The sequence below is a fragment of the Mustela lutreola genome, chromosome 7 (assembly GCF_030435805.1).
Source record: "Mustela lutreola isolate mMusLut2 chromosome 7, mMusLut2.pri, whole genome shotgun sequence".
NCBI classification, from domain to species: Eukaryota; Metazoa; Chordata; class Mammalia; order Carnivora; family Mustelidae; genus Mustela; species Mustela lutreola.
In genome coordinates this window covers 138,460,527-138,482,798 of record NC_081296.1, presented here as the reverse complement: position 1 = coordinate 138,482,798, position 22,272 = coordinate 138,460,527, and the positions used below count along the sequence as shown (strand labels likewise).

The 22,272-nt window shown below is 57.1% G+C and overlaps 1 protein-coding gene across 1 annotated transcript in view; it reads right to left on the bottom strand.

Annotated features, from left to right (window-relative positions):
* LTBP2 (latent transforming growth factor beta binding protein 2) overlaps positions 1-22,272 on the bottom strand; it is a 101,215-nt gene that overhangs the window by 2,917 nt on the left and 76,026 nt on the right. Inside the window, exons 16-35 of the mRNA XM_059182810.1 lie at positions 20,759-20,887; positions 19,972-20,100; positions 15,560-15,679; positions 10,741-10,860; positions 9,295-9,417; positions 8,938-9,063; positions 8,370-8,495; positions 7,521-7,643; positions 7,294-7,419; positions 6,813-6,935; positions 5,936-6,067; positions 5,533-5,658; positions 4,859-5,002; positions 3,824-4,015; positions 3,619-3,702; positions 2,790-2,918; positions 2,329-2,466; positions 2,077-2,244; positions 1,503-1,784; positions 400-549 (exon numbers count right to left, since the gene is read on the bottom strand). Coding sequence (XP_059038793.1) covers positions 400-549; positions 1,503-1,784; positions 2,077-2,244; positions 2,329-2,466; positions 2,790-2,918; positions 3,619-3,702; positions 3,824-4,015; positions 4,859-5,002; positions 5,533-5,658; positions 5,936-6,067; positions 6,813-6,935; positions 7,294-7,419; positions 7,521-7,643; positions 8,370-8,495; positions 8,938-9,063; positions 9,295-9,417; positions 10,741-10,860; positions 15,560-15,679; positions 19,972-20,100; positions 20,759-20,887 — 2,790 coding nt within the window. The remainder of the gene's footprint in view (positions 1-399; positions 550-1,502; positions 1,785-2,076; positions 2,245-2,328; positions 2,467-2,789; positions 2,919-3,618; positions 3,703-3,823; positions 4,016-4,858; positions 5,003-5,532; positions 5,659-5,935; positions 6,068-6,812; positions 6,936-7,293; positions 7,420-7,520; positions 7,644-8,369; positions 8,496-8,937; positions 9,064-9,294; positions 9,418-10,740; positions 10,861-15,559; positions 15,680-19,971; positions 20,101-20,758; positions 20,888-22,272) is intronic.

Sequence of the window (22,272 nt, the reverse complement as noted above, 5' to 3'; positions counted from 1 at the left end):
CTGTAGGGAGCCCAGGTGCCTCTGCCCTGCGGTGGAATCCTACATGTGGCAACCAGAAGCTGAAGTCACTGCTCAAGACGAAGCTTCTCAGAGACACACAGCTGGTGGTAGTGAACCCGTCCTGTGCCTCAGAGTGACCATGTCTCCTGCACCTTTCTTCTGCCTAGGAATTTCCATGGAAAGGATTTTCTAAACCCAGCAGGAGACCTTCCCTTGGCACGTTTCCCACCTGGCCTGGCTCCAGGACGGCCCACTAGGGGGCAGCAGTGGATTTTCCAACTACCCTAAGTTCAGTCTCTATTTCTAACAGAGCAGTAGGGCAGGCCCAGTCTCTCCTCCTAGAGCCATCAGGGTCCTCCTGCTCCCTGGGTATTCATTGCCACTCAGATTGCCACTTACCCACGCAGGCCATGTGGGCCATGTCCAGCTGGAAGCCCTCAAAGCAGTCACAGGTGTAGCCCTCCCTCACGCGCACACAGCGGCCATTCTCACAGCCATTCAGGACGCCGCATTCCTCTGCCTGAAGCCCTTCAAAGCCGGCCTGGTGCTCTGGTAGGAGGGAGTCAGAGAAGGAAGCTGAGGCCTTGCACCTGACCCTGGGGCCCTCCCGCTCCTCATGAAGGATTGCTACTGTTGAACTCCTAAGGTCAGGGTTGGGAGCCTCATGGAAAGTACCCTTAAGAAATAAGTATGTGTCTCCGCTTGGGGTGGCAGAGACGTGCCATGCTCTACGGGTCAGCTCCAGGAGGGCCGAGATAAGCTACTTTCACAGTGCCACGGCCCCGGCAAGGGGGCGTCTACAGTTTTGGTTTTGTTGTGGTTGGTGGTAGTTAAAATCTTTGCGTAGTTTTTTTGTTGGGGGGAGGGGGGAGACTGGCAGCAAGAGGGGATTAGCCTCATTCAACACAAAAGCAAAACTTAGGCATCTGCTTGAACCTCTCTAAGCAGCTCCCAACCCCTGAGAAAGACCCAACCCTAGTCCCCGTGCGGTCTTAGTCTGATATGGCGGCTGTGTCTGTGGCAGCTTCAGCCATCGCACAGGTGCCAGGCCCGACTTCTTAGAATCCCAATCCCGTATGCTGGGGTCATTGCCACTTACAAAGCGGGTCACCACAGCAGGACTTTAAAGTGATTAGAAAGCCTTAATGCACATTTCAGGCCACCAGCGTGAGCTCGTAGAGCCGGTCATTCTGCACACTGTGAGTGGCGTGGAGGGGGAAACAGAGGCTGCAGTGTGCCTGCTTTCTCTCACTCTATCAACGCCCTCAGGGAAGCTTTTGAGGAGGAGATGGTGTCCTGTACCTCTTTGGTGTCCCCTGTCCCAGTTCCTCAGTAGGGTCTGACCGGGCATTTGGAGTTGGCCCTTGAGGGACCTGTGAGAGGGCTTGGTGGGTCTTTCTTCCTCTGTGGCCTCCCCCCACTGGAGTGATTAGTAGCCAGAGGAGGTGGAAGTGAAACAGCTGTGGGGCCCACCACTTCCCCACGTGGGCAGCAACACAGACCTGGCTGGCTGGCCACGTAGTGGGGCTGGAGTTCCGAGGGCTGCAGGGGTGACTCAAGAACGGGCAGGTGGTCCCCGGCGCGGCTGGCTGTGTTGGGGAAGGCTGGCTCTGGGATGGTGTCCTCAGGGCCCAGGTAGTTGTAGAAGGGGGCCCCCTCAGGGCCGTAGAGGCTGTAGTGCAGGTCCTCCTGCCCAGGGCCGTACTCATAGCCTGGTCGGAAGTGGACCCCCGCCTCCCGCTCGGCTTCAATCCGGGCCACATTGCACAGCTGAGCATAGACCTCTGCAGGGAGGAGGGAGAGAGGAAGCTGCCAAGTTCCTGGTAGCTAAGGCCTGGTGTGCTGTTCCCCAGCTCACTGCCTGGGGAGAGGGAACGGGCTGGGACTGGTCCCCTCCGGGAGTTCCTGGCTCTGCTCTTCTCCCCACCCCACTCCCTGCCCCGCTCTGTCCCCAAGCAATAGGGACGGGAGACCGGGCCACACTAATTGCTCTCCTCCTTCTAAATCCTTCCCTCCAAGGTGAGGGCCCTTCCCTGGGGCCCCTCCCTCCGAGTGGGCACGGGTCACCCTTCTCACCAGAGCTCCTGGGGGGGCAGAGGGCACACTGCTGGCTCCAGGCCTCGCCGTCCTGGCAGCAGCATTCTGTGTAGGTGGTGCGGTGCCCGTGCAGGGGCTGGCTGCACACATAATTGGTGACTCTTTTCCAGCAGATGTCCGTGTGGATGTCATGGTCAGGCAGGTCCTCTGGTGGCACAGGGCCCAGAGGCACGTGAGCCTTCCCGGCCCAGGGCCAGTCTCCCTGCCGCCCCCCCACTCCAGCCTACTGACCCGTGCTACTGGTGCTGTTCACGCAGCGCTGCTGGCTGAGGTCCAGGGTGAGGGGGGGGCTGCAGAAGCAGTGGAAAGAGCCTTCAGTGTTCACACACTCCCCGTCCTCACAGGCCATGTCCTGGCACTCGTCGTGATCTGTGGTGGCAGAGAGGTCAGGGGATGCGTGGGGCGGTAGGAGGCAGCTTGCCCACAGACCGGCTTCATGGAAGGAGGTTTTCTTGTAACTGACAATGAAGAGTAGCTCCCTGCTTCCCCCTCCTCCCCGGCTCCAGCCCCGCCTGGGAGGCCCCTCCCTGGGGATCCCTTTCCAGCAGCCCGGACAACCCCTCCAGCTCCCCTGCTGCAGTGGGGACTCCCAGCAAGGATGGGGCTGGCCGGCGGCGGGGGGGGGGGGGGGGGGGGGGGAGGGGGGCTGGGGGAGTGGCCCGGGGTGGGGGTGGAGGGCAGCGCGTCCTCACCCTCGCACCGCCTGTGTTGGGCATTGTAGTGGTAGCCGGGGTGGCACAGGCAGATGTAGCCAGGCACCGTGTTGAGGCACCGGCCATTCTGGCAGAGACTGGGGCCGAACATCACACACTCATCTGCATCTGTGGGAGGGCAGAGATGAGGGGAGAAGCCGGATGAAGCAGAACGTAAGACTAGGGGCTCCAAAGCCAGACTTGCTGGTGGGAATCCTGGCGCTGCCACCTGCTAGTCAGGTGTCTTTGGGCAACTGGCTTGAGTTCTCCTTGCCTCAGTCTCCTGCCAGAAAAAATGCGGCTGCTATGACTTAACCTCCTACTGCCGTTAGGAAGATTAAAAGGTTAATATAGTTAGGTGCTTACATAGTGCTTGGCACATAGCAAGCACACTTCTGTTTCTGTTCTCTTTCTGTCTCCAGCTTCAGGATTAGGGCACTGAAGGGCTCAGACCTGAACTACCCACTTTGAGTGTGGGTTCCCCGAAGTTTCTGGCTTTGTAAGTGGGGCCAGGAGGATAAGCAGCTGTCTCCGTACTCCCCACCCCAACCCTGTGCCCCGTGACTGCTTTAGTCCTGGCATCATTCTGGAGGGTTCAGCCTCAGGGGAGCCGAGGAACCAAGGTCGGGTTGTACAGACACCTCCAGGAGGGGCTCAGGTCAGACCTTCCAGCTGCACATCTGCAGGCAGTCAGCCTTGGGACAGGAACGAGGGAAGTGAGCGGGAGGCTGGGGCGACATGCAGAACTTCCTCCGGGGCCTCCTGGAGGACCAGGGTGGGCCCCTTCAGGTGAGTGGGGTTGGGGGAGGAGGGTCTCTAGGGAGGTTACCTGTGTACGTGGTCTGTCCAAACATCCAGGCTCCGTCCACGGGGATGTAGCCTTTACCACTGGGGCAGATCTCACTGAATTCAGCTGTGCAGGGAGGCATCCAAGCTTAGAAACAGAAGGGCTCTGCCCCCCTTCCCCTCTCCCCTTTTTTCAGCGTCACCCTACAGAGCTGACACTAAGGATTCGGAACCGTCGGGGGCCTTACCCGAGTCCTCAGCTGGGCAGAGGGCACAAGCATCTCCCCAGCTGGCACCCTGGGTGCAGCAGCACTCGGCCTGTGTGGTGTTCCGGCCCAGAAGGCTGGAGCAGGGCAGCTGGCCGTTCTGCCCGGAGTAGCATTCCATGCGGACGGGGCCTGCGGGGTGGTCTCCGGGCGGGGCCTCAGGAATACTCTGACCTGTGTGAGATTAGACGCCCTTTATTACTGTCTGTCTTTGGCCCCCTGGGGCACCCTAGCTTTTGAATTTATTTTCAAGGCTTTACATTTATATAGCACCAGGAAGCGTACACCATGCTTTCACCTGTATGGTCTCACTTGATGCTCTGGACGGCATTTTATCATCAGCCGCCTTTACACGGGAGGCAGCTGAGACTGTGAGAAGCCACGGGACTTGCCACGGCCTCCAGCTGTAAGTGGCCCTGACCCCAGTTCTCTGGTGCCCAAAGCCGTGTTCTTTCTGGTATAGCATCCTGCCACCAGGGAGGTTCCCCCGTTCTGTGGCATACCATACAGGCAGCCTCTCCATTCCTCAGCTCGCACTGGACCCCAGCCCCCCCCACCTCGCCTTGTTCCGGGTCTCGCTTGCTTTTCCCCAAGTCAGAGGAGGCCAGCTCAGTCCTCATCCGGCCTGGGGAGAGAAGCTGCACCCAATAGCTCTGGGGTGGGGTGCACAGGGGAGAGTGAGGTTCAGCTCAGCCTCAAGGGCTCCCTGGGGTCCCCCGGGGGCTCAGTCTGCAGTCCTTGGCACCTTAAGTTGGCATCAGTTCTTCCGAGCCCCTGTAGGGCTGTCACAGCCCCGAGCCTCCTGGACATTCCCTGGCCTGGGACAGACATCCACTTGTCTTGACATTTGCCATACTCTGACTCCTCCCCTGTTCTCCTCCAGTCCTACGTGGCACCCTCGCCCACACGGCTCGGGGCCTGGCCCAGGCTCCCTCTTGGGAGCCAGAGCAGCGGAACCACTTTGTAAGCCACAGAACGCTCATGTGTAATGACGCGGTAACTATGGGGCGCGCTCACCTCCAGCCACCCGCAGGCGACAGTGGCCCTCCTGAGCGTCGTACTCCTCCAGGTCACTGGCACAGAGGCACAGGAAGGAGCCCTCCACGTTCTCACAGAGAGCCGCCCCGCACACCGCCAGCATGAGCTCGCACTCGTTCACGTCTGCCAGGCACGAGGACAGGCTTGTGGGTGGAGAAGCCGCAGCTGGTGCCCCCCGGCCCTCTGCCTCCTACCCAGTGGGCAGATCCTCCCCTCATCCTCTCAGAAGAAACGGGCTAGGGCTAGGTCTCGGGGGGCGAGCATGAGGGAGTTAGCAAGAAAAAAATGAGAGAGCAAGAGAAGGGAGAGAGGAGAAGGGTGGCAGAAAAGGGTCACTAAGGGACCAAGAGGAAGGGTTCCTCCCTCTGTGCACATTCTCCAGACATGCCTCTGGACATGGGCCGTGGCCTTCACTACTGTGCTGGCTCCCCCTGCTGGTAGGACATGGCCACGCTTCTCCTACCGAGCAGGTCAGGGCATCTGCTGTGGACTTCCTTGCCCACTCTCTGACGACCCATTATGGAGCCGTGTGACCTTGAACGTGTGACCTAGGGCCTCTATCCAGGACAGCCAAGATCTGTGGAGATGGGCCCAAGGACCCATGGGCCTTCCCTTCCCGGGCCCAGAGCCTGGCTGGCCTGCCAGCTTCTCACCAACACAGTCCCAGCCTGAGGACGAAGTCTCGAAGCCCTGGTCACAGAGGCAGCGGAAGGAGCCGTCGGTGTTGTCACAGAAGCCGTGGTTCCCACACATGGTGTCGTTGGCACACTCATCTATGTCTGTGGGACAGTAGGGACGAGAGTATAGGGCACACTCTTGCTCTGTTTGCTGGGATTACTTGGTCTGTTCACACCAAGGTCTGTGAAAAGTGACTTGTAAACACAGGACAAGAACACTCAAGAACATCGTCATTCCTCTTCAATCTCTCTACAAGCCCTGCTGTGTGGAAAACACGCACACTTCAAACAGCTACAAAAACGGGGTCCTCAGGACAAAGTCGTTTCTACCTGGATACATGAAAAATTGGTTTCCTCAGCCCTCCCGGTTCCTACTCACCAATGCAGTCTCCAGTTGGGGCCATGTGGAAGCCAGGCTGGCAGCCCAGGACACAGCGGTAGGAGCCAGGGCTGTTCTCACACCTCCAGGCCCCACATACCGAGTCTCCATAGTCCTCACACTCGTCAATATCTGGCCCCAGCGCCAAGAGAGGGGACAGAAATAGACAGATCACTGCTCCGGCCCCACCTCCTTGGCATTATAAGGTCATGTCCCACAACCTTTGGGGTCCTTGGTCTGTTACAGATTACTGTGCTCATCTCAACTCCAAAGCATCAAGTTCAGGATCATTTCTCCTGACCCAGCAGGGATGATTGTCTAGGTAGAGGACCGTGTGCTATTTAGGAAAGCACGGAGCGCTAAGCAGGGTCGGGCCTGGTTAGTACTTGGATGGGAGGAAAGCACTGAGCTCCTACTGCCTGTGACACTGCTGCCCCACCCCACCCCCTTCTCCCTATGGCAGAGTACTTTATGATACTCTTTATATAAAACCTTCACCGAAGTGTATTGCAGAAAATTGTCTTCCTATCTGTCTCCCTTGCTCAATTTCAACATCGTCCATAACTGTCTATTTGTCCTAGCAAAAGACATTGAACCTAGCAGGGGTTTAATAAATGTCTGTTGAATCAGTTTGGCTTTAAAAAGTAGATTGTGTGCTCTGCTGGCACAAGGATTATGATTATCCTCATTCATCTTTGGATAGGTCCTGAGTCAGCAGAGACTCAATAAATGCATTATCCATCAGATGATTAATCTGTGGAAAGTGCTCTGCTTCCTGGAAGCTGCAGTTCCTGGTCCCGGGAAGCTGAGGATCAGGCAGGGGTGGAGGTGGGCGGACATGGGGCAGCGCCCCGTCTGTTCCCCCTGGAGCTCTTACCCACACACTCTCCACTCTCTGGGGAGGGCTGGAAGCCGGCCTCACACAGACAGCTGAAGGAGCCGTCGGTGTTGACACAGTGTCCTCCTAGACACCGGTCTGTGACTGCACATTCGTCCACATCTAGAACAGAGACCTCCGTCAGCAGACCCAGCCACATGGCCCAGCGGCCCAAAGCAGCCTGGAGGAGAGCCAGAGGGCAGCTCGGGGCTCAGAGATCTGAGGAAGAGTTCTGAGCTGGAAACCAGAGGCCAGATTGCAGGCAGGAGCCCTGGAATGGGGGCCCTATGAAGGGCAGATGGGTGCCACTCAAAGGGTTCAGAGGGCACCTGTCTGTCGTAGACATTGCGGAGAGGCCCTGCTGGAAGACTCTGAGCGCCTTCCTGACGCCTGGCTCCCTGTCATCGCTCAGCCTCCCACCCCCGGGAGCGCTGTATGTCCCTGCTGCTGGCGAGTGGACATGGCCAAGCTGGCTTCTCACCCTGGCAGCTGGTGCCCCCCTCTGTGCTGGCGAAGCCTGGTGCGCAGAGACAGAAGAAGGACCCGTGGCTGTTGAGGCACTCGCCACGGGGTGCACAGTACTCCTCTCCCACACACTCGTCCACATCTGCAAGGAGAAGGCAGGCAGTGGCGTCTCCCAGGCGTGCTGCCACCTCCCCTCCCACACCCACCGCTCACAGGGTCCGACGGGCACACACAGCCGCTCACCCTCACACGTGGTGCCGTTGGCCAGCTGAAAGCCCGGGGGGCAGAGGCACTGGTAGGAGCCAGCCGTGTTCTTGCACTCACCTCCCTGGCAGCTGCCCTGGGAGTCTTTACACTCATCCACATCTGCAGGGTCACAAGGGAGCAAGGCGGCCTATGGCAGCACCTCCCAAGGACAGGAACCGATGGGGAGCTCTCCAGAGGGCCTGTCCCCTGCTGGGGGAGTCTGGACCCAGACAGGCATTGGCCCCTTGTGCAGCAGCACAGCCTCTGGGGAGCAGCATGACTGCAGTGCCTTCTGCTGGGCTTCTCCGGCTAACCACACAGTGTCCCCGGGGACGCTCAGCCTCTGCCCACAACCCCAGCCTAGGGCAGCCAAACCCGCTGCCCTCGTCATGGCTGAGAGCTCAGATTTTACTGAGAAGCAACGGGAAGACTAATGAGAACTCAGTGAAGGAAACCGATGCCGAGAACCTGAGGTCACAGAAACTAGGCGCTTGAAGGTGGCCTACAGATTGCCTGGTCCAGGCGGATGTTTTCCAAAATCCACCCCCAGCTCCCACCCTTACAGAGAACCCACGAAGGCCGGACATGGAACAAATTTAGTGGCTCATCAGCCCCCAGACCCCGACTGGCAGTTGTCTTTCCAGTTACTGCTGAGGGAGGGGCGAGGATGGCTGTCCCCAGCTCACCCGACCGAGGTGGACAGAGGGGCCCCTGGCCCGGAAGCAGCCCCTGCTGTGTCTGGTCACTCCCTTCTTTAAGAGTGGTGGGTTAGTCTCTAGAACATGCACCCCCCCACCCCGCCCTGTGCTCCCCTCCCTCATGGTGATGGGTGAAGGGAGCTCTCACCTTCACAGGTGTGGCCCAGGGCGCTGGGCTGGTAGCCCGCCTCACAGTCCCTGCAGGAGAAGGAGCCAGCCGTGTTGGTGCAGACGCCTGAGGGGCACACTCCCGGGAAGGCACACTCATCCAGGTCTGCGGCAGATGGCCAAGCCAGTCACCCTGGGGGCCTGGGAGGGCTCCCCTCACCTGACAGGGAGATTCCCCCCACCTCTGGCCTCCCTCTGTGAGCTTGTGGGCCTCTCTCCGGGCCCCTGGGGAGGGGCAGGCCCTGGCTGTGGGCCTTCTGTGGGGCAACCCTCGACCTGCTCTCCCCAGAATGCTCTGGGGGCGGCTCTCCCATCAGCTTCCCTCTTGTCTCTGTGACTCCCTTTTTTTTTTCTCCAGTCATCACCTCCAAACTTGGGGATGATAACAATAGATGCTCTCCTTGGGGCCAAGTCCATCTCTAAGGTCCTCCGGTCTAGCCTGGAGACCCTCAGCATCAGCCCAAAGCTGGGCGACGAACAGAATGTTCTTTGGGAGGTAAGAAGGCTATGTTCTTCGTTCCCCTCTGCCTGCCCCTCCCCAGGGTTACCTTCACAGGCTGTGCCGTCCTCGTTCACCCAGTAGCCACTCTCACAGGCCGAGCAGGTGAAGGAGCCCTCAGTGTTGAGGCAGAGGCCTGTGGGGCACGAGGCCCGGCTGGCACACTCATTGACATCTGAAACAGGCCAGCGAGTTCTGTGTGGGGCTGTGCAGGATAGACGTGGCGGGACAGCCGGAGACTGACAGGCGGGCAGGGGTAGGGCAGAGGACGGGTCTTGGCAGGATGGGTGGCTGCGTCGGCAAGGCTAGGGATGTGGGCGCAGGGCTGGGTTAGGAGGGAGTGTGCAGAGGGAAGGAGCTGCCGGCCGGTTTGCCTGTAGAGGAAGGTGCTTTAGCATCTCTGTACCTTGGCAGCCCTTCTCATCTGAGGTGACCTCGTAGCCCTGCTCACAAGAGCATCTAAAGGAGCCCTCCAGGTTGATGCACTTTCCATGGGCACAGAGGCCGGGGGTCAGACACTCATTTACGTCTGTGGAAGAGAAGTCCAAGATGGCGGGCCGGCCTCCTGCCCTTCATGCAGTCCCCATGGTCATGCTTAGGGCATCTTAAAGATGAGGCCAGGGAATCAGCATTCAGAGGGGGCACAGGCCACCCTGGGAAGGCAGTGAGGTGGGTCCTGCTCCCGGCCCCACCCACCTAGGCAGGCCAGCATGCCCTTCCCGCCTGAGCCCACTGTGGCTCTGTCTGGTCACACAGAGCACTCTGTGGGAAGTCTGGGTGGCTCAGTTGGTTAAGCGGCTGCCTTTGGCTCAGGTCATAATCCCAGAGTCCTGGGATGGAGTCCCGCATCGGGCTCCTTGCTCAGCGGGGAGCCTGCTTCTCCCTCTGCCTCTGCCTGCCTCTCTGCCTGAGCTCGCTCTCTCTCTCTCTCTCTGACAAATAAATAAATAAAATCTTAAAACAAAAACAAAACACACAGAGCACTCTGCGTATGTCCTAGAAAAGGGAGCCAGGCCTCCAGCCCTGAGGCTGGTTTGGCCCATCTGAGGACACCCAGGATGACGTGTCCAAGACCCCTGACTCACCTTACAGTGGATCTAAACCTTTCTGGCCTCCTGCTTGCCAACCAAACAGGTATGATTCCATGTTCCCAGCCCAACAAGCAGCTTCAGTAGGCGAGCGGGCAATGGCAATGCAGAGAGGCTGACCAGCGCCCGGGTGGCTGAGCGGCAGGCTCAAGGGCCTGGGAACTGTCTGCCCTCCCCAGAGCCTCAAAGCATCTATTCACAATTCAGTCCCTCCTGGCATTCTGAACCCTGGGCCCTTCTTCCAGCAGGGACTGATGGGAAAGAACATTCCTTCTACAGCTGACAAGCAGCCCCCTGGGGGGAGAAGACACCCCCCCCCCCGGCCCCGTTCAGGTAGGTGTTGCTGTTCAGACATTGCTGTGGGGCTGCCGAAGAGCGGAACGCCCCTCCTGCCCATAAGCCACGGCAGGGCTTAGCTGCCAGCTCACACCATCATCTCAGCCTCTTCCTGAGACTCTGGGCAACTCATTCTTCCCGGCAGGATCCGGCCACAGAAGCTCCTGGGACCTTGGGCCATAGCTCCCGGATGGACATGCCAAGGAGCCAAAGGGGCCCCCACCCGAGCTGATTCAGAGGGCAGAGCAGCAGTCACTGAAGCACACCCATGTCACGGCCAGCGTCACCCGGGAGCCCAGCCAAGTCAGGGAGGACAACAGCCTCCAAGCCACTTCCCCCGGCCCGTCTCTTTCCCTCCCCGTGTGTGGGCTCCACCAGGGGTCCCAAGGCCAGACAGCCCTCTCACTGCCTCGGCGAGCAGCCCTCACCTACACAGCTCCCGCTCTGGCCCCGGTAGCCCTCCTCACAGGCGAGGCACGTGTAGGAGCCGGGGGAGTTGACGCATCTCCCTTCAGGGCAGGTGCCAGGGTGACGGCATTCGTCGATATCTGCAAAATAACATCCCCTCCCTCGGTCATCCCTGGGAGCCACAGCACGTGGGTGGCTCTGTGAGGTGGGGAGAGGGTTGCCGGGCTCCGACAGATGGAAACTAGGAGAAAGTGAGGGCCGTCCAGTGTTCCCAGCTCCACCTCCCACCCACTGTCCTGCAGGGAAGAGAGAGAGAGAAGAACTTTAGAAAGGAGACTCCCTGGGTGGGGCAAGAGGCCGGGGTCACCACTAGCTCTGGGACGGGGGGGAGAGCTCTGCTTTGTGAGCTGGGCTCCTGGGAAGAGCCTTCGTGTCTGCCTGGGTGCCTCCTACCCTCTGCAGAGCTGAGATTGTGTATGCATTATGCTGCAGGTCCCACAGGCCCCAGGACAGAGAGCCGGCTGGGCCACAGAGGCAGAATGGACTTTCCTGCACCAGGAGAGGACCGAGGATAACCCCCAGTCTCAGAGGAACCCCAGATTCCGCGGCTGATGCGGAGTCCCGGGTGGAGGCTGGCAAGGCTTCTTGGCTGGAGACTTTTGTTCCTGCTCAGAACCACCCAGCACCCAGTCTGGTGAGGTCCAGGAGAGAGTCAGAAAGGGCGAGCCTGGGCACCCATCAGACAAGCAGGGGAAGAGGGGACTCGAGGAGGGAGAGGAGCAGCCAGTCTGGGGAGAATGACAGCAAGGAATAGGACAGAGGACAGAGAGAGAAAGACGGAGACTGTAGGCAACGTTCTTCCTGACGCAACCTGGCCTACCCAGAAGTCTATCACTCAGGGCGCACGGGATGCGCGCTGAGTTAGGGAGGTCTAACACAGGGCTTGAACTCGGGGTTGGGACTGTGGGAGGATGTGATGGGCCTCTGGCTCCGTGTTGAGGCTCCCAGGCCCTGTCTGTGACAGATGATTGACCTCCAGAGGAGTTGAGAGGATTTACTCTTCCTAAATGGTAATTGTCTTTCTCCTGGAGGAAGTTTCTGGTTTAGGCAGCTTCGGAAGCCCTCCTGCCCAGGAGGAAGACCTACTCAACACCCATGGAAGCAAGCCAGGATGCAGGGCCAAGGGTCGGAACACAGGCCTTCTGCAGAGGGCGAAAGCCAGCAGCTGTTGTTACCGAACAGGACATGGGCCCTGATGTGAAGAACGAAAATGAGTCTCCCTTGAGGCTGTTTGATCTGCAGAAGTCAGGCCACACCAAAGCCCTCTGTCCCAGGAAACTGGGACCCTCTCAAGGCCAAAATCTGACCCTGAGGGTCTAGAAGAGGAAGAGATACACAGGGCAGGTGGTTATTCAGGTGGGTATCTGCGAGGAGAGAGCCAGAACCCCGAAGCAATCTCAGGGACACTGAGATAAGGCCCATCTCTACAAAGAGGGTAGCCAAGAGCCCTTGGTTGGGCTGTGGTGACCCTGGGGTAACTAACCTATTCTAAGAGTTTCTGGAAAGACAGGGATGGAGAGAATTAGATAGAGGAGGGGGAAGAAAGGATCTAGGACCACTGACTTTGGCCGTCCAGGAGACAGCAGCCAGCATCATGGCCTCAGGGCCTTGGCCGAGGTACAGGAGGAAGATGGACAAAGCCATTGGGAATGATAAGCAATCCCTGCTTAGGGAGATAAAGAGGCAGAGGTGAGGACCCTTTTCTAAGGCCACACTGAGAAAAATGAGGTATTTGAATCTCTCCTGCAGGCATCAGGCAGTGCATGAAGGGGGTTAGATTTAGCGGGAGCAAAGAGCCCTCATGTCTGTTCTGGGCACATTCATGGAGGTGGTGCACCCAATTTCTTAGGCTGGGCATGAGGGGAGTCGTGGTACTGATGCTGTTCACTCAGGATCCCAGCTCTCCCCCTGCTGGGCCAGGGTGGGCTCGTGCCCTCTGGCTCTTTGTGGTTGGGTGGGACCAGGGCCTTAGTGCCACTCAGGAGCCAAGAAGTAGGTCATTTACAGACCAAAGCATAATTGTGAGCCCTCTGAAGAGTGCAGTTTCTTTTTCCCATGGAGACTGGCCACATTCAAGATACTGGCTCTTCCTTCTGGCAAGTTCTAGAGTCTGGAAATGTAGGGCGTAACCCCCAGCTGACCCATGATGGACATGCGGCGTTGGTCGGATATAAACCTGGCTGTGTTCTAAGCCGTGAAGGCTGGGGTTGTTAATGCAGCGTAACCTAGTCTGTCCCCGCGCCCCCCACTGCTGGCCTCCTCCCTCAGACCAGAACCCCCACTGGTGATCACTGTATGGGAGAGGTCTGTGAGCGCGTGGGAAAGGGAAGGCTCTCCCCAATGGGAGCGGACGTCACAGAGCCATCTGCCGAGCCCATTGGAAGGCGCTGGATAAAGATTCCAGATGAAGCAGATTCTTCTGACTTCTGAACAGTCCGGTGTTAAGGGCACAGATTCTAATGTCACCAGATAACCTGGGGCTGTTCTACCAGTCCTGCTTGTATGTGGACGGGAGCCAGATCATTCTGATTAGACTAGGGTTTGAATTTTAGTCTATAATTACTGTATATATTGGTAGGTTCTCATGGCTTGGTCATCGGGGGCAGGAGCTATCTGTCTTACTTATCACTAGCCCATGGCTGGGGCACAGCTGGAATGTTTGCTCACCAAAGAATGAGACCACATGACTAAAGTTTCACACCCTCTTGTTATGAGGCTGCTGAAGAGACCCCAGGAGACCCAGGGAAAGAGGTGCCCCAGGGACCAGCTTGCCAACTTGTCCGTACCCTGGGAAGACCCTGGCTCTTCTGTAACCAGGGCTTTAGGCTTTGCATGGGGGAAATGTATGCGGGCCGGTCCCTGCTCCTGTGAGAGCACAGGGTGCTCCAGGGCCAGAAGCTTGGAGAAATTTGGATGCGGTTGGGGTGCAGGAAAGGGCTGGTAGTCTGCATGGGGTCTACCCCTTTTCGTGGGAACGACAGAAATGCCACTGAGACTTTGGATGGGCCACTGCCCAGAACATCCGGGCCTTCCACCAGAGACCTGAGTTGAAGTGGACAGCAGAGTGGTTTCTCAGCTGGAGAGAGAAGAAAGAGAGAGAGAGGAAATTGACCAGGCTCCCGGGGTGATGGCTGGGTCTGTGGTTCCTGATGAAAACCTGGAGAAGTCTGCAGGCTACATCAGGCTGTCTTTGAGCAGCCTGAGTGTCGCCCGGGGCCGGCAACCCATCCTGACCTCCCAGCTGCTGTGTGCGTCTGGGAACTTTTCCTCCTGGTGAGAAGGGGACCACCAGAGGCATGGACTGGAGCATGGGGGGAGTCTAGAGGTGAAAAGGAATGGGGCCTTCATATAGAAATGCTACCCCCTAGGCACCGCAGGTCTTGTACGTACTGTCTTACTTGGCCCTCACCAGGGCCTGTGAGATGGTTTATGGTTTGCATTTTTAGGTGTCAAGATGAGCCAATCCAGGCCCGTCTCCACCAGAGCCTATGCCTATAACATGGACTGCTTAGTATAAATCTGGTCTTTTTAGTGTCCTGGAATTTTCTTGGTTCATCTCCTTTAGTTTTACTTTTTTTTTTTTAAATGAAAAAAAAAAATGAAGTCTAATGTCAAGTTTGTCCTGTTGTCGTGCTTAAACGAGGTAATCTATCTATTATAGGTAATCTGTAAGTCCTCACACAGCTAGCTCCTGGCACACAGAAGACACCCACCAAAAAGCAAATTCCCTCACTCTCCATTCTCCTGGAAAATGCCAGGCTTTCTGACTCCATCATGCTCATGAGAACAAAGAGTACATTTTGGCTTTGATTGGGGGCAGGCCAGGGTGTTAACGGGAGAGCACCAAGAGGGAGACATTGAGAGGAGAAGGTGACCCCCGGGGTGCTGCAAAAAGAGAGCCATCTGTCCTCCACTCCCAGCTGGCTCTCCCCTTTGCTAAAACCTTCTAGGACTCTGGACTTGGCTTCCTGGTAATGTCACTGGAAAGGGGGACACCTCCCTTCACAAGGTATTCAGCTCCAGGACCCTGTGAAACCAGGCCAAGTGCTGGCCAGGTAAAACCTGGAGGCTGGTAGGTGGCTAGTCCTAAACTTGGGTCAAGGGCAGGATTTCTTTCCAGAGGGAACCTTGCCTTACCCCGCTTCCTTCCTGTCTCAGCCAGTCTTAGCATATAGCGCAGGCCTCCTGCAAGCCTCGCACACCCCAGCCTGGCAAGGAGGGGGCGGTGCTGCCAGGAGCTGGCGGGATAGTAGCAGCTTCCAGCCAGCCTGGGAGGAGCCCACACAGCAATGTCGCGGCCGCCTTTCAGCAGGGCCCGGGAAACAACACAAAGATCAGGGCTCATGCATTCATTCTTCACTCACTCACTCGTTCAGCTGGCATTTGCTAACATTTATCCAATGCAGGACATTCCTCCGGTGTCTGCACGTGAGTCTTCTAAGGATGGGGTCCAAGCCCGAGGAGCTCACAGCCTAACCAGCTTTAGCAAGTGGGCCCTGGTCAAGTCCCCAAGCTCCTCCCAGAGAGACCAGCGTCTCCTCCATCATACAGGAGAGCGGTGTGGCTCAGGCGAGGGCTGTTCCCGGGGTCTCACGGATGTAATGTTGCTTGAGCTCCCCTGCTTTGGGAGGCAGATGGGACACCATCACGGAGGGGATGGAAGGCCTCGCGAGGTCCGAGGCAGAGACAAGCTGGAAGGCGGGGTGGGGGCAGCTAGCACCTGGGAAGGACCGAGAGGTGGTGGGGCCGCTGGCTGTGCTCCCTGATCTCATTTCTTACCTTGACAGTGTCCCTTCCTGACCATGATGTAGCCCTGGTCACACTGGCAGTGGTACGAGCCCTCCGTGTTGGTGCACCGTCCCCCGTGGCACACCCCAGGCTGCTCACACTCGTCTATGTCTGTGAACACACAGGGAAGTCGTGAGTTGGGCCAGCCCTGCAGGGAGTCCTGGGGCATCGCTCGGGAACACAAGGACGCCATGCTGAGGCCCCTGGGAAATGCACCCCATCCCAGGATAACGGGGGTGGGGGTGGGGGTGGGTGGCAAGTCTGAGACTGATCTGGCTCAGGCCTCTGTAAACCCCTGAGGGCCTTTCTCCCCGCGGACGCTACTTTGGGGAGCCTTGGGGACCCTCAAAGCTGTATCCTCACCCTGAGACAGGGGCTACTTTTGAGGTCAGATGGCATGATCTGAGGCCAATAAAATCCTCTTCCTGACCCCCGTTCATCCTCCAGAGGCCTGCTCCTGGGGTTCCTAGGGGCCTTCTGGAAGTTAGGGCTTTATGAGCCAGAGAGGAGCATCTCAGGCAGCTGCGGATCCTGTGAAGCTGTTTACGCCATCATCCCGCAGTGTCCTTGTGCCCCACAGCGGCTCAAAAGCCCAACCTGGGTCATGGCACCTCCCTGCCTATGCCCTACCGGGGTTTCCTGCTGTTTCTGCCTGGCTCCCAAGGCATCTGCCACCTGGCCCCAGGTTCGCTGCCTTTGCTGATCCCCACCAGTCCGGCCACCGAGCCCTCGTTCACACAGACGACCCCATGTGGGGTACTTTTCTTCGCCTCAGTGGTCAGCAGTCCTACTCCCATTTCAAGCACTGGTTCAACTGATCACCTCCAGGTGGCTTTGGCCACTCCCCATTCCTTGCCCCCACATCATCATATCAATGGAGAATCTACCTTAGCCTCCCACCTCCCCAGGCACTGGTTCAAACTCTCCTCCGGGCCCCTGTGCAGATTAAATGAGATAATCCTAGTGGGGGGCCTAGCTGAGTGGCACGAGGTAAGCACTGAAGAAATGTTAGCTATTACTACTCTGGCATTAAACCCACCCTATAAATCTGATCTCCTAGGCCTAGCATGTGAGATCTTTCATGATCTGGCCCCTGTCTGCTCCACCCACTTTGGCCCCATGTCCCAGCCTCAGCCACACAGGACCCACTTCTGAGCTTGGGCGTGTGATACTCTCTTGCCCTGAGTGGCTTCCTGCCCCTGGGGTTGGCTCTCTCCAGCTCTTCTCTTAGGAGAGGTTGACCTCTCCCCGCCAACCCCATATGCCTTTTCCCAGGGTTCCCTTAGGACCCAGCTATTATAGTAACTGTTCATTTACTTGATTTTTTCTCCCCAAGTGCTGAGACTGTCCCTCATTATCCTAATGTCTCCAGTTCAGAACCCCCCAAAGTGCTTGTTGCGTGAATGGAAAACTAACCATGTGGTTATGGACAGTGTTTTTTATCTGAGCAGTACTTTGTAACACTGCAGTGCCCAGCAGACTCCCCGGCAGAAGGTGTAACCCCCCTGCCCCAGGCCCGAGACTGGAGACTCTGCCCCAGCAGCACCGGAACCTGCATCTGAATCACTCTCTAGGCATTTCTGAAAGAACTAGTCCTCTCTCTGAGAAGCTGTGGTCCCAGTGGGCGAGGAAAGGGAACTCAGAGCCAGAGCCACATGTGGGCCCTCGATGAAGAACTTGGACGGGGGATGAGGCTGAGAAAACAGACTTGCTTTCTGGAGAAATATGGTCAGGGGAACAGAAGAAAACAGAGCTTAGGGCCCATAGGAAGATGGACTTCAGATGGATTCAAACAGACTATAAAAGGTGAAACTCTAACTTCAGTGGAAGAATGTGCAGAAAGAAGACGCTTGGGTGGCTCAGTGGGTTAAATCTCTGCCTTCAGCTCAGGTCATGATCTCAGAGTCCTGGGATCGAGCCCTGCATCGGGCTCTCTGCTCAGCAGTGAGTCTGCTTCCCTCTCTCTCTCTGCCTGCCTCTCTGCTTACATGTGATCTTCCTCTGTCAAATAAATAAATAAAATGTAAAAGAAAAAAAAGTGTAGAAGGATATCTTTGTAGCTTACACTTTGGAAAGGACTTCTTAACTTAAGCCCCAAAAGTATAAGAAATAAGGCAAAAAGGTTAATTTCAACACATGAAAATTAAGGATTTCTCTTTAAAAAGGACCTGTGGGTAAGGTTGTGGAAGGGGGCGAAATGAGAGACTCGGAATATCTACATCCAGGCAAGTGTCTGTGATGTGTAAGGGACTCCCAAGGTGTCACAAGTAAAACCAGCAACTGCTGAAAAACTGAGCAAAAAATAGGGAAGATCAACAAACTCAATGCCTAATGTATTAAGATATGCTCACACTTACTGGTAAAGTAAATGTTTTTAAAAATATCTAATGTTCAAATAATTTATATTGGTCCATTACTTATATTAATTTGAATTCCAGAAATGGTTATAATTTTTATTAATTAATTATATAAGTTAATGAAATTATTCACACATAATTAAATAATGAGCTACTGCTTTATAAGATTGGCAGAATTTAGCAAGTGGGTGTTATCCTGAGTAGGGGCCCAGTAAGTAGCAACCAAGCCCCCCTGGGAGAGGCAAGAGCAGCTACCTGGGGCTCCCCTCCCTAGCTGCTGGGGCCAGCAGAGACAACCTGCCCCAGTGACCCCACTCCCTGAAGCAGCCACTGCTTGTCCCCAGCCTGGTGCCCCAGGCGGGGCCTCTGGCCTCCAACACCTGCCATGCAACAAAGCCCAGAGAAGCCCCCTTGTCCCCAGCCTCTCCCCTCACAACCCCCACGCTGTTCTGAGCTGCGCTGCTGAGTCACGTCCCAGAAAGCCTGCTCGTGCTCTGGCCACCCTCTGCTTACAGACCTCTCCTTCCGCTCACTGCCTGCAGGACGGTGTCCGAACACTTTAGCCAGGTACCCCTGGCTTCACCTAGAGGCTCGGCCCCTGTCCTTTCCTCCTCAGACCCCACGCTCTAGTCACACTGGATTTATCATTATTCCCACTCTGCGCTCTGGTGAAACGGTTTCCTTTCCGGGGATACTCTGCTTCCTCCTTTCCTTCCCAGCGCGTGGAAGGGAGCGCGTTGGAAGCCTACCACGCTTTGGGGCCAGAATGACTTTGATTCTGTTTCTAGCTCTGCTCCAGCTAGCTATGAGGTCCCGGGGATTTGGACTTCAGCACTCTGAGCCTTGGTTTACTGACCTATAAAATGGGGTAAGGCTGTCTACCGCCCAGGGGTGAGCTGATGAGCTTGATGGGAGGAAGGGTTTAGGACAGTGTCTGCATTCTGAAGCGCTCACGAAATGCTGCCTGGGACCCTCCCGCCCCAGCCCCAATGATCCCTCAGCGAACCCGACTGCACCTTCCACAGAGAACCAGTGGCTTCCTCACCTGGATCCCGCGCACCACGCGCTCACACCCAACTCACTGCAGGAGCCCAGAGCTCACATGGAGCCTGGCTCGCACGTGCTTAACACTTGGTGCCAGTGAAGGTCATGTGAAATTCTCCCACTCTGATTAAGTTAGCTGGTTTTCGCCTCTATTCCCCTTTTCTCCATCAGGGCACCTGCACGGCCTTGGTCTCTGCAGACCAGATCTTCAGGGGATTAGGACCTGGGGGCTATGGTCATGAGAGGACGCCCAGCTTCCAGATCTCCAGGAGGGAGCTGTGAGGGAGTGCTGGGCTGCCCCGGTTGGAACCAGCTGCGCGAGCCTCAAGGACAGCAGTGCCATCCTCCGGGTGAGGCTTCCCTCTGTGCATAACCTCTGGGCACTGCTTGGAAAGCGCTGCTTCATACCTCTGTGAGCTCAGTCATAAAAATGTACGCGGAGGCTGTGTATCTCAGCACAAGTGCTGGATATTCAAGGGTTTGGGCTGGAAGCCACTTTGCCAAGGGCCCTGAGCAGGGGGCCGCGCCTCCCCAGGGAAGCATGACTTCCAGGCTCTCTGAGCTGCGGGAAACCCTCTTGCAAAGGCACTCCCGCTCCCCCGTCTGCCAGGAGTCCCAGCTGATGTCCTCACACTTAACCCTCCTGACCCAAAATGGAAGCAGCTCCTAGTCACTCAGAATTCGGGGACTAGACTTTTAGTTTTCATCTCCAGCCATGTTCCCTGACCCTCTCACACTCTAAGCTCCAGCCACACCTCCTTGGGGCCTTGGTGAGTGTTGCTGTCTTTCAGGTTTGAACCTCTCCTTCCGGTCTGGTCTCAGCATAGGGGTCGGCTTCCACTCGGGTCCAGGTCAGAGCCCTGACTCTCCTTTCTCACAGCCCCTGCGCTCCACACACTGCAGTGCAGTAGCTGGGTGCTGTGAATGCCCAGACCCTCTTCCCCCTCAACACTCTGCATGGGGTCCTGGGCCCATCCCAGGGACGCAGGCAGGCTCGCTTACCTTGGCACTCCTGCGTGGTCCCCGAAGTGGCCAGCGTGTAGCCAGGGTAACAGAAGCAGGAGTAGGAACCCACTCGGTTGACGCAGCGCCCTCTTCCCGCGCAGGGGTCCCTCAGACACTCATTGTCATCTGAGCAGAGGAAGGTGGGGAGGGAAGTCAGGGGGACCTTTCTTTGGGCACCTGTCATCAACCTGCCCATGCTAGGAGCTGGACTGGGGATGGTGCTGTGGGTCAGGGAGGCGATGAGGGAGGACAAGAGGCCGTGGAGATGAAAAATCTCTAAGGCTGGGGTCACCAAGTTTGCCCATAGGGCCCACTCAGGCACCAAGGGCCTGGGGCAGTGGCCCAGCACTTCCTTCCTGCCCCATGCCGCCCTCCCCCAGTGACCCCCCTGATCACTTCCTGTCCTTCAAGGCACAGTGGATGTTTCTTTCTTGTGTCAAATTCTTGAGGGGTGGGGATTGGTGGAGACATTTCCAACTAGGGTAGGCCTTGGTCTGCTGTGTAGGCAACAAGATGGCTTGTGGTGGGGGCGGGGGGTGGTTGCTGATCTCAGAGGTGATGGCTCCAGGCCCTGGTCAATGGGGGCTTCCTACTCTCTTGGAGTCCTGGAGACTCATCAGACAGTGCTCCCAGAGACTTGTTCCCCCACAATTAAGATAGTTTTTGTCTGCAGGGCTAGTACTCTTCTTCAACTCTTTGACCACACAGCACCGCTTGGACCTTCTGCTAGAGGCTCGACTCTGTCCCCCACCCCTGAGTGGGCCTAGGGTGACCCAGGGCATACCCGTGCAGTAGGCCTGGCTGGGGTGCAGCTGGTAGCCGGGGCTGCAAATGCATCTGTATCCATCTGGGAGGTTCACGCAGGTGCCGGGCCCACAGATGTTGGTGGCTCCAGCAGCACATCTGTCGATGCCTGTGGGAGGCAGAGCAAAGCAGAGTTATGGTGGGGGTGAGGACAGACAAAGGCTGCGGAGTAGGATGGGGAGACTGTGAGGGCAGGGCACAGGGGCCTCCGAGGACTCCCAGAAGCCTTGCTCCATTCCTGGCTGGACCCTCCCATATCCTTGTTAGCATGGCCTTGTGTAAAACCCCATAGCACTCCTCCCAGGACCCCGAGTCCCAGGATGGATCTCACAGTAGTGTATCCCTTTGACTGAGACCCAGTGGGCTCCCCTGGCCCATGTCCCAGCAAAGGGTCTCCCCTGCTGAGGCCCCCAGCCTGCCCTCTCCCTGAATAAGGGCATGGCTCTCGCCCACAATCCCCAGAGCTTCCCTTCCCCCAGACAGATAGAGCTGGTAAGTAGGGTGTTGAGGGACACCTGCCAGAGGGAGAAAGGAGAGGGGGTGCTGGGGCCAACTGAGCAGGGCCTTGAATGCCATGTTGAGACAGGGGGTCCTGCAAGGTGGGGTACGATCGGAGCTATCTCAGAAAGACCATGCATCTTGCCATGCTCAGAAAGGCAGCAAAAGGCCGATGGACTGGGTGGGGAGGCACAGGGGGCTCTTCGAAACCCACTGAAATAATTCAAACAGGGGCTGCCCTGGGTGGTGGTTATGGGGTAAAAAAGTGGGGAGACATGCTGAGTTCAGGAATAGTTTGTCGACTTGCCCAGACTCAGCACTGAGACAGCATAAAGGCTAGCTTTTTTTTTTTTTTTTTTTTTTTTTTTTTTTTTTTTTTAAAGATTTTATTTATTTATTTGACAGGCAGAAATCACAAGTAGACGGAGAGGCAGGCAGAGAGAGAGGAGGAAGCAGGCTCCCTGCTAAGCAGAGAGCCCGATGCGGGACTCGATCCCAGGACCCTGGGATCATGACCTGAGCCGAAGGCAGCGGCTTAACCCACTGAGCCACCCAGGCGCCCCAAGGCTAGCTTTTTTGAACTGTGGACTCAATACTAGAAAAGTGCCTGGCGCGTAGAGTGTGCTGACTGGACATGTGACCAAATGCATGAGAGGCACTGGCAGCCTTGTGTCTGCCCTGAGGTCTCTGACGTAAGCCCACCCGCCCAGGGCCCCCCACCCTGCCCCACAGCACGAGGTACCTCCGGAGACCCAAGAGAGGGGACAAGGCCTGTGTTGGTCCACAGCAGGGCCTCACAGCCTTTGCTAAATGGGCCTGTTTGCAAGGTTACCCTGTCCCTGGCCTGGCTCCAAGTTTGCATCAGTGCAGGGGCCTTGTGGAGACCCCCTGCCTGGTTCTAAATATCTTCCCAGAAGGGTAAGATTGGGGGAAAGCAGGGGAGAAGGAGGATTAAGCTGTGGATGGTGACTGTGAGGGAGGGGTCTGTCCCCCCCA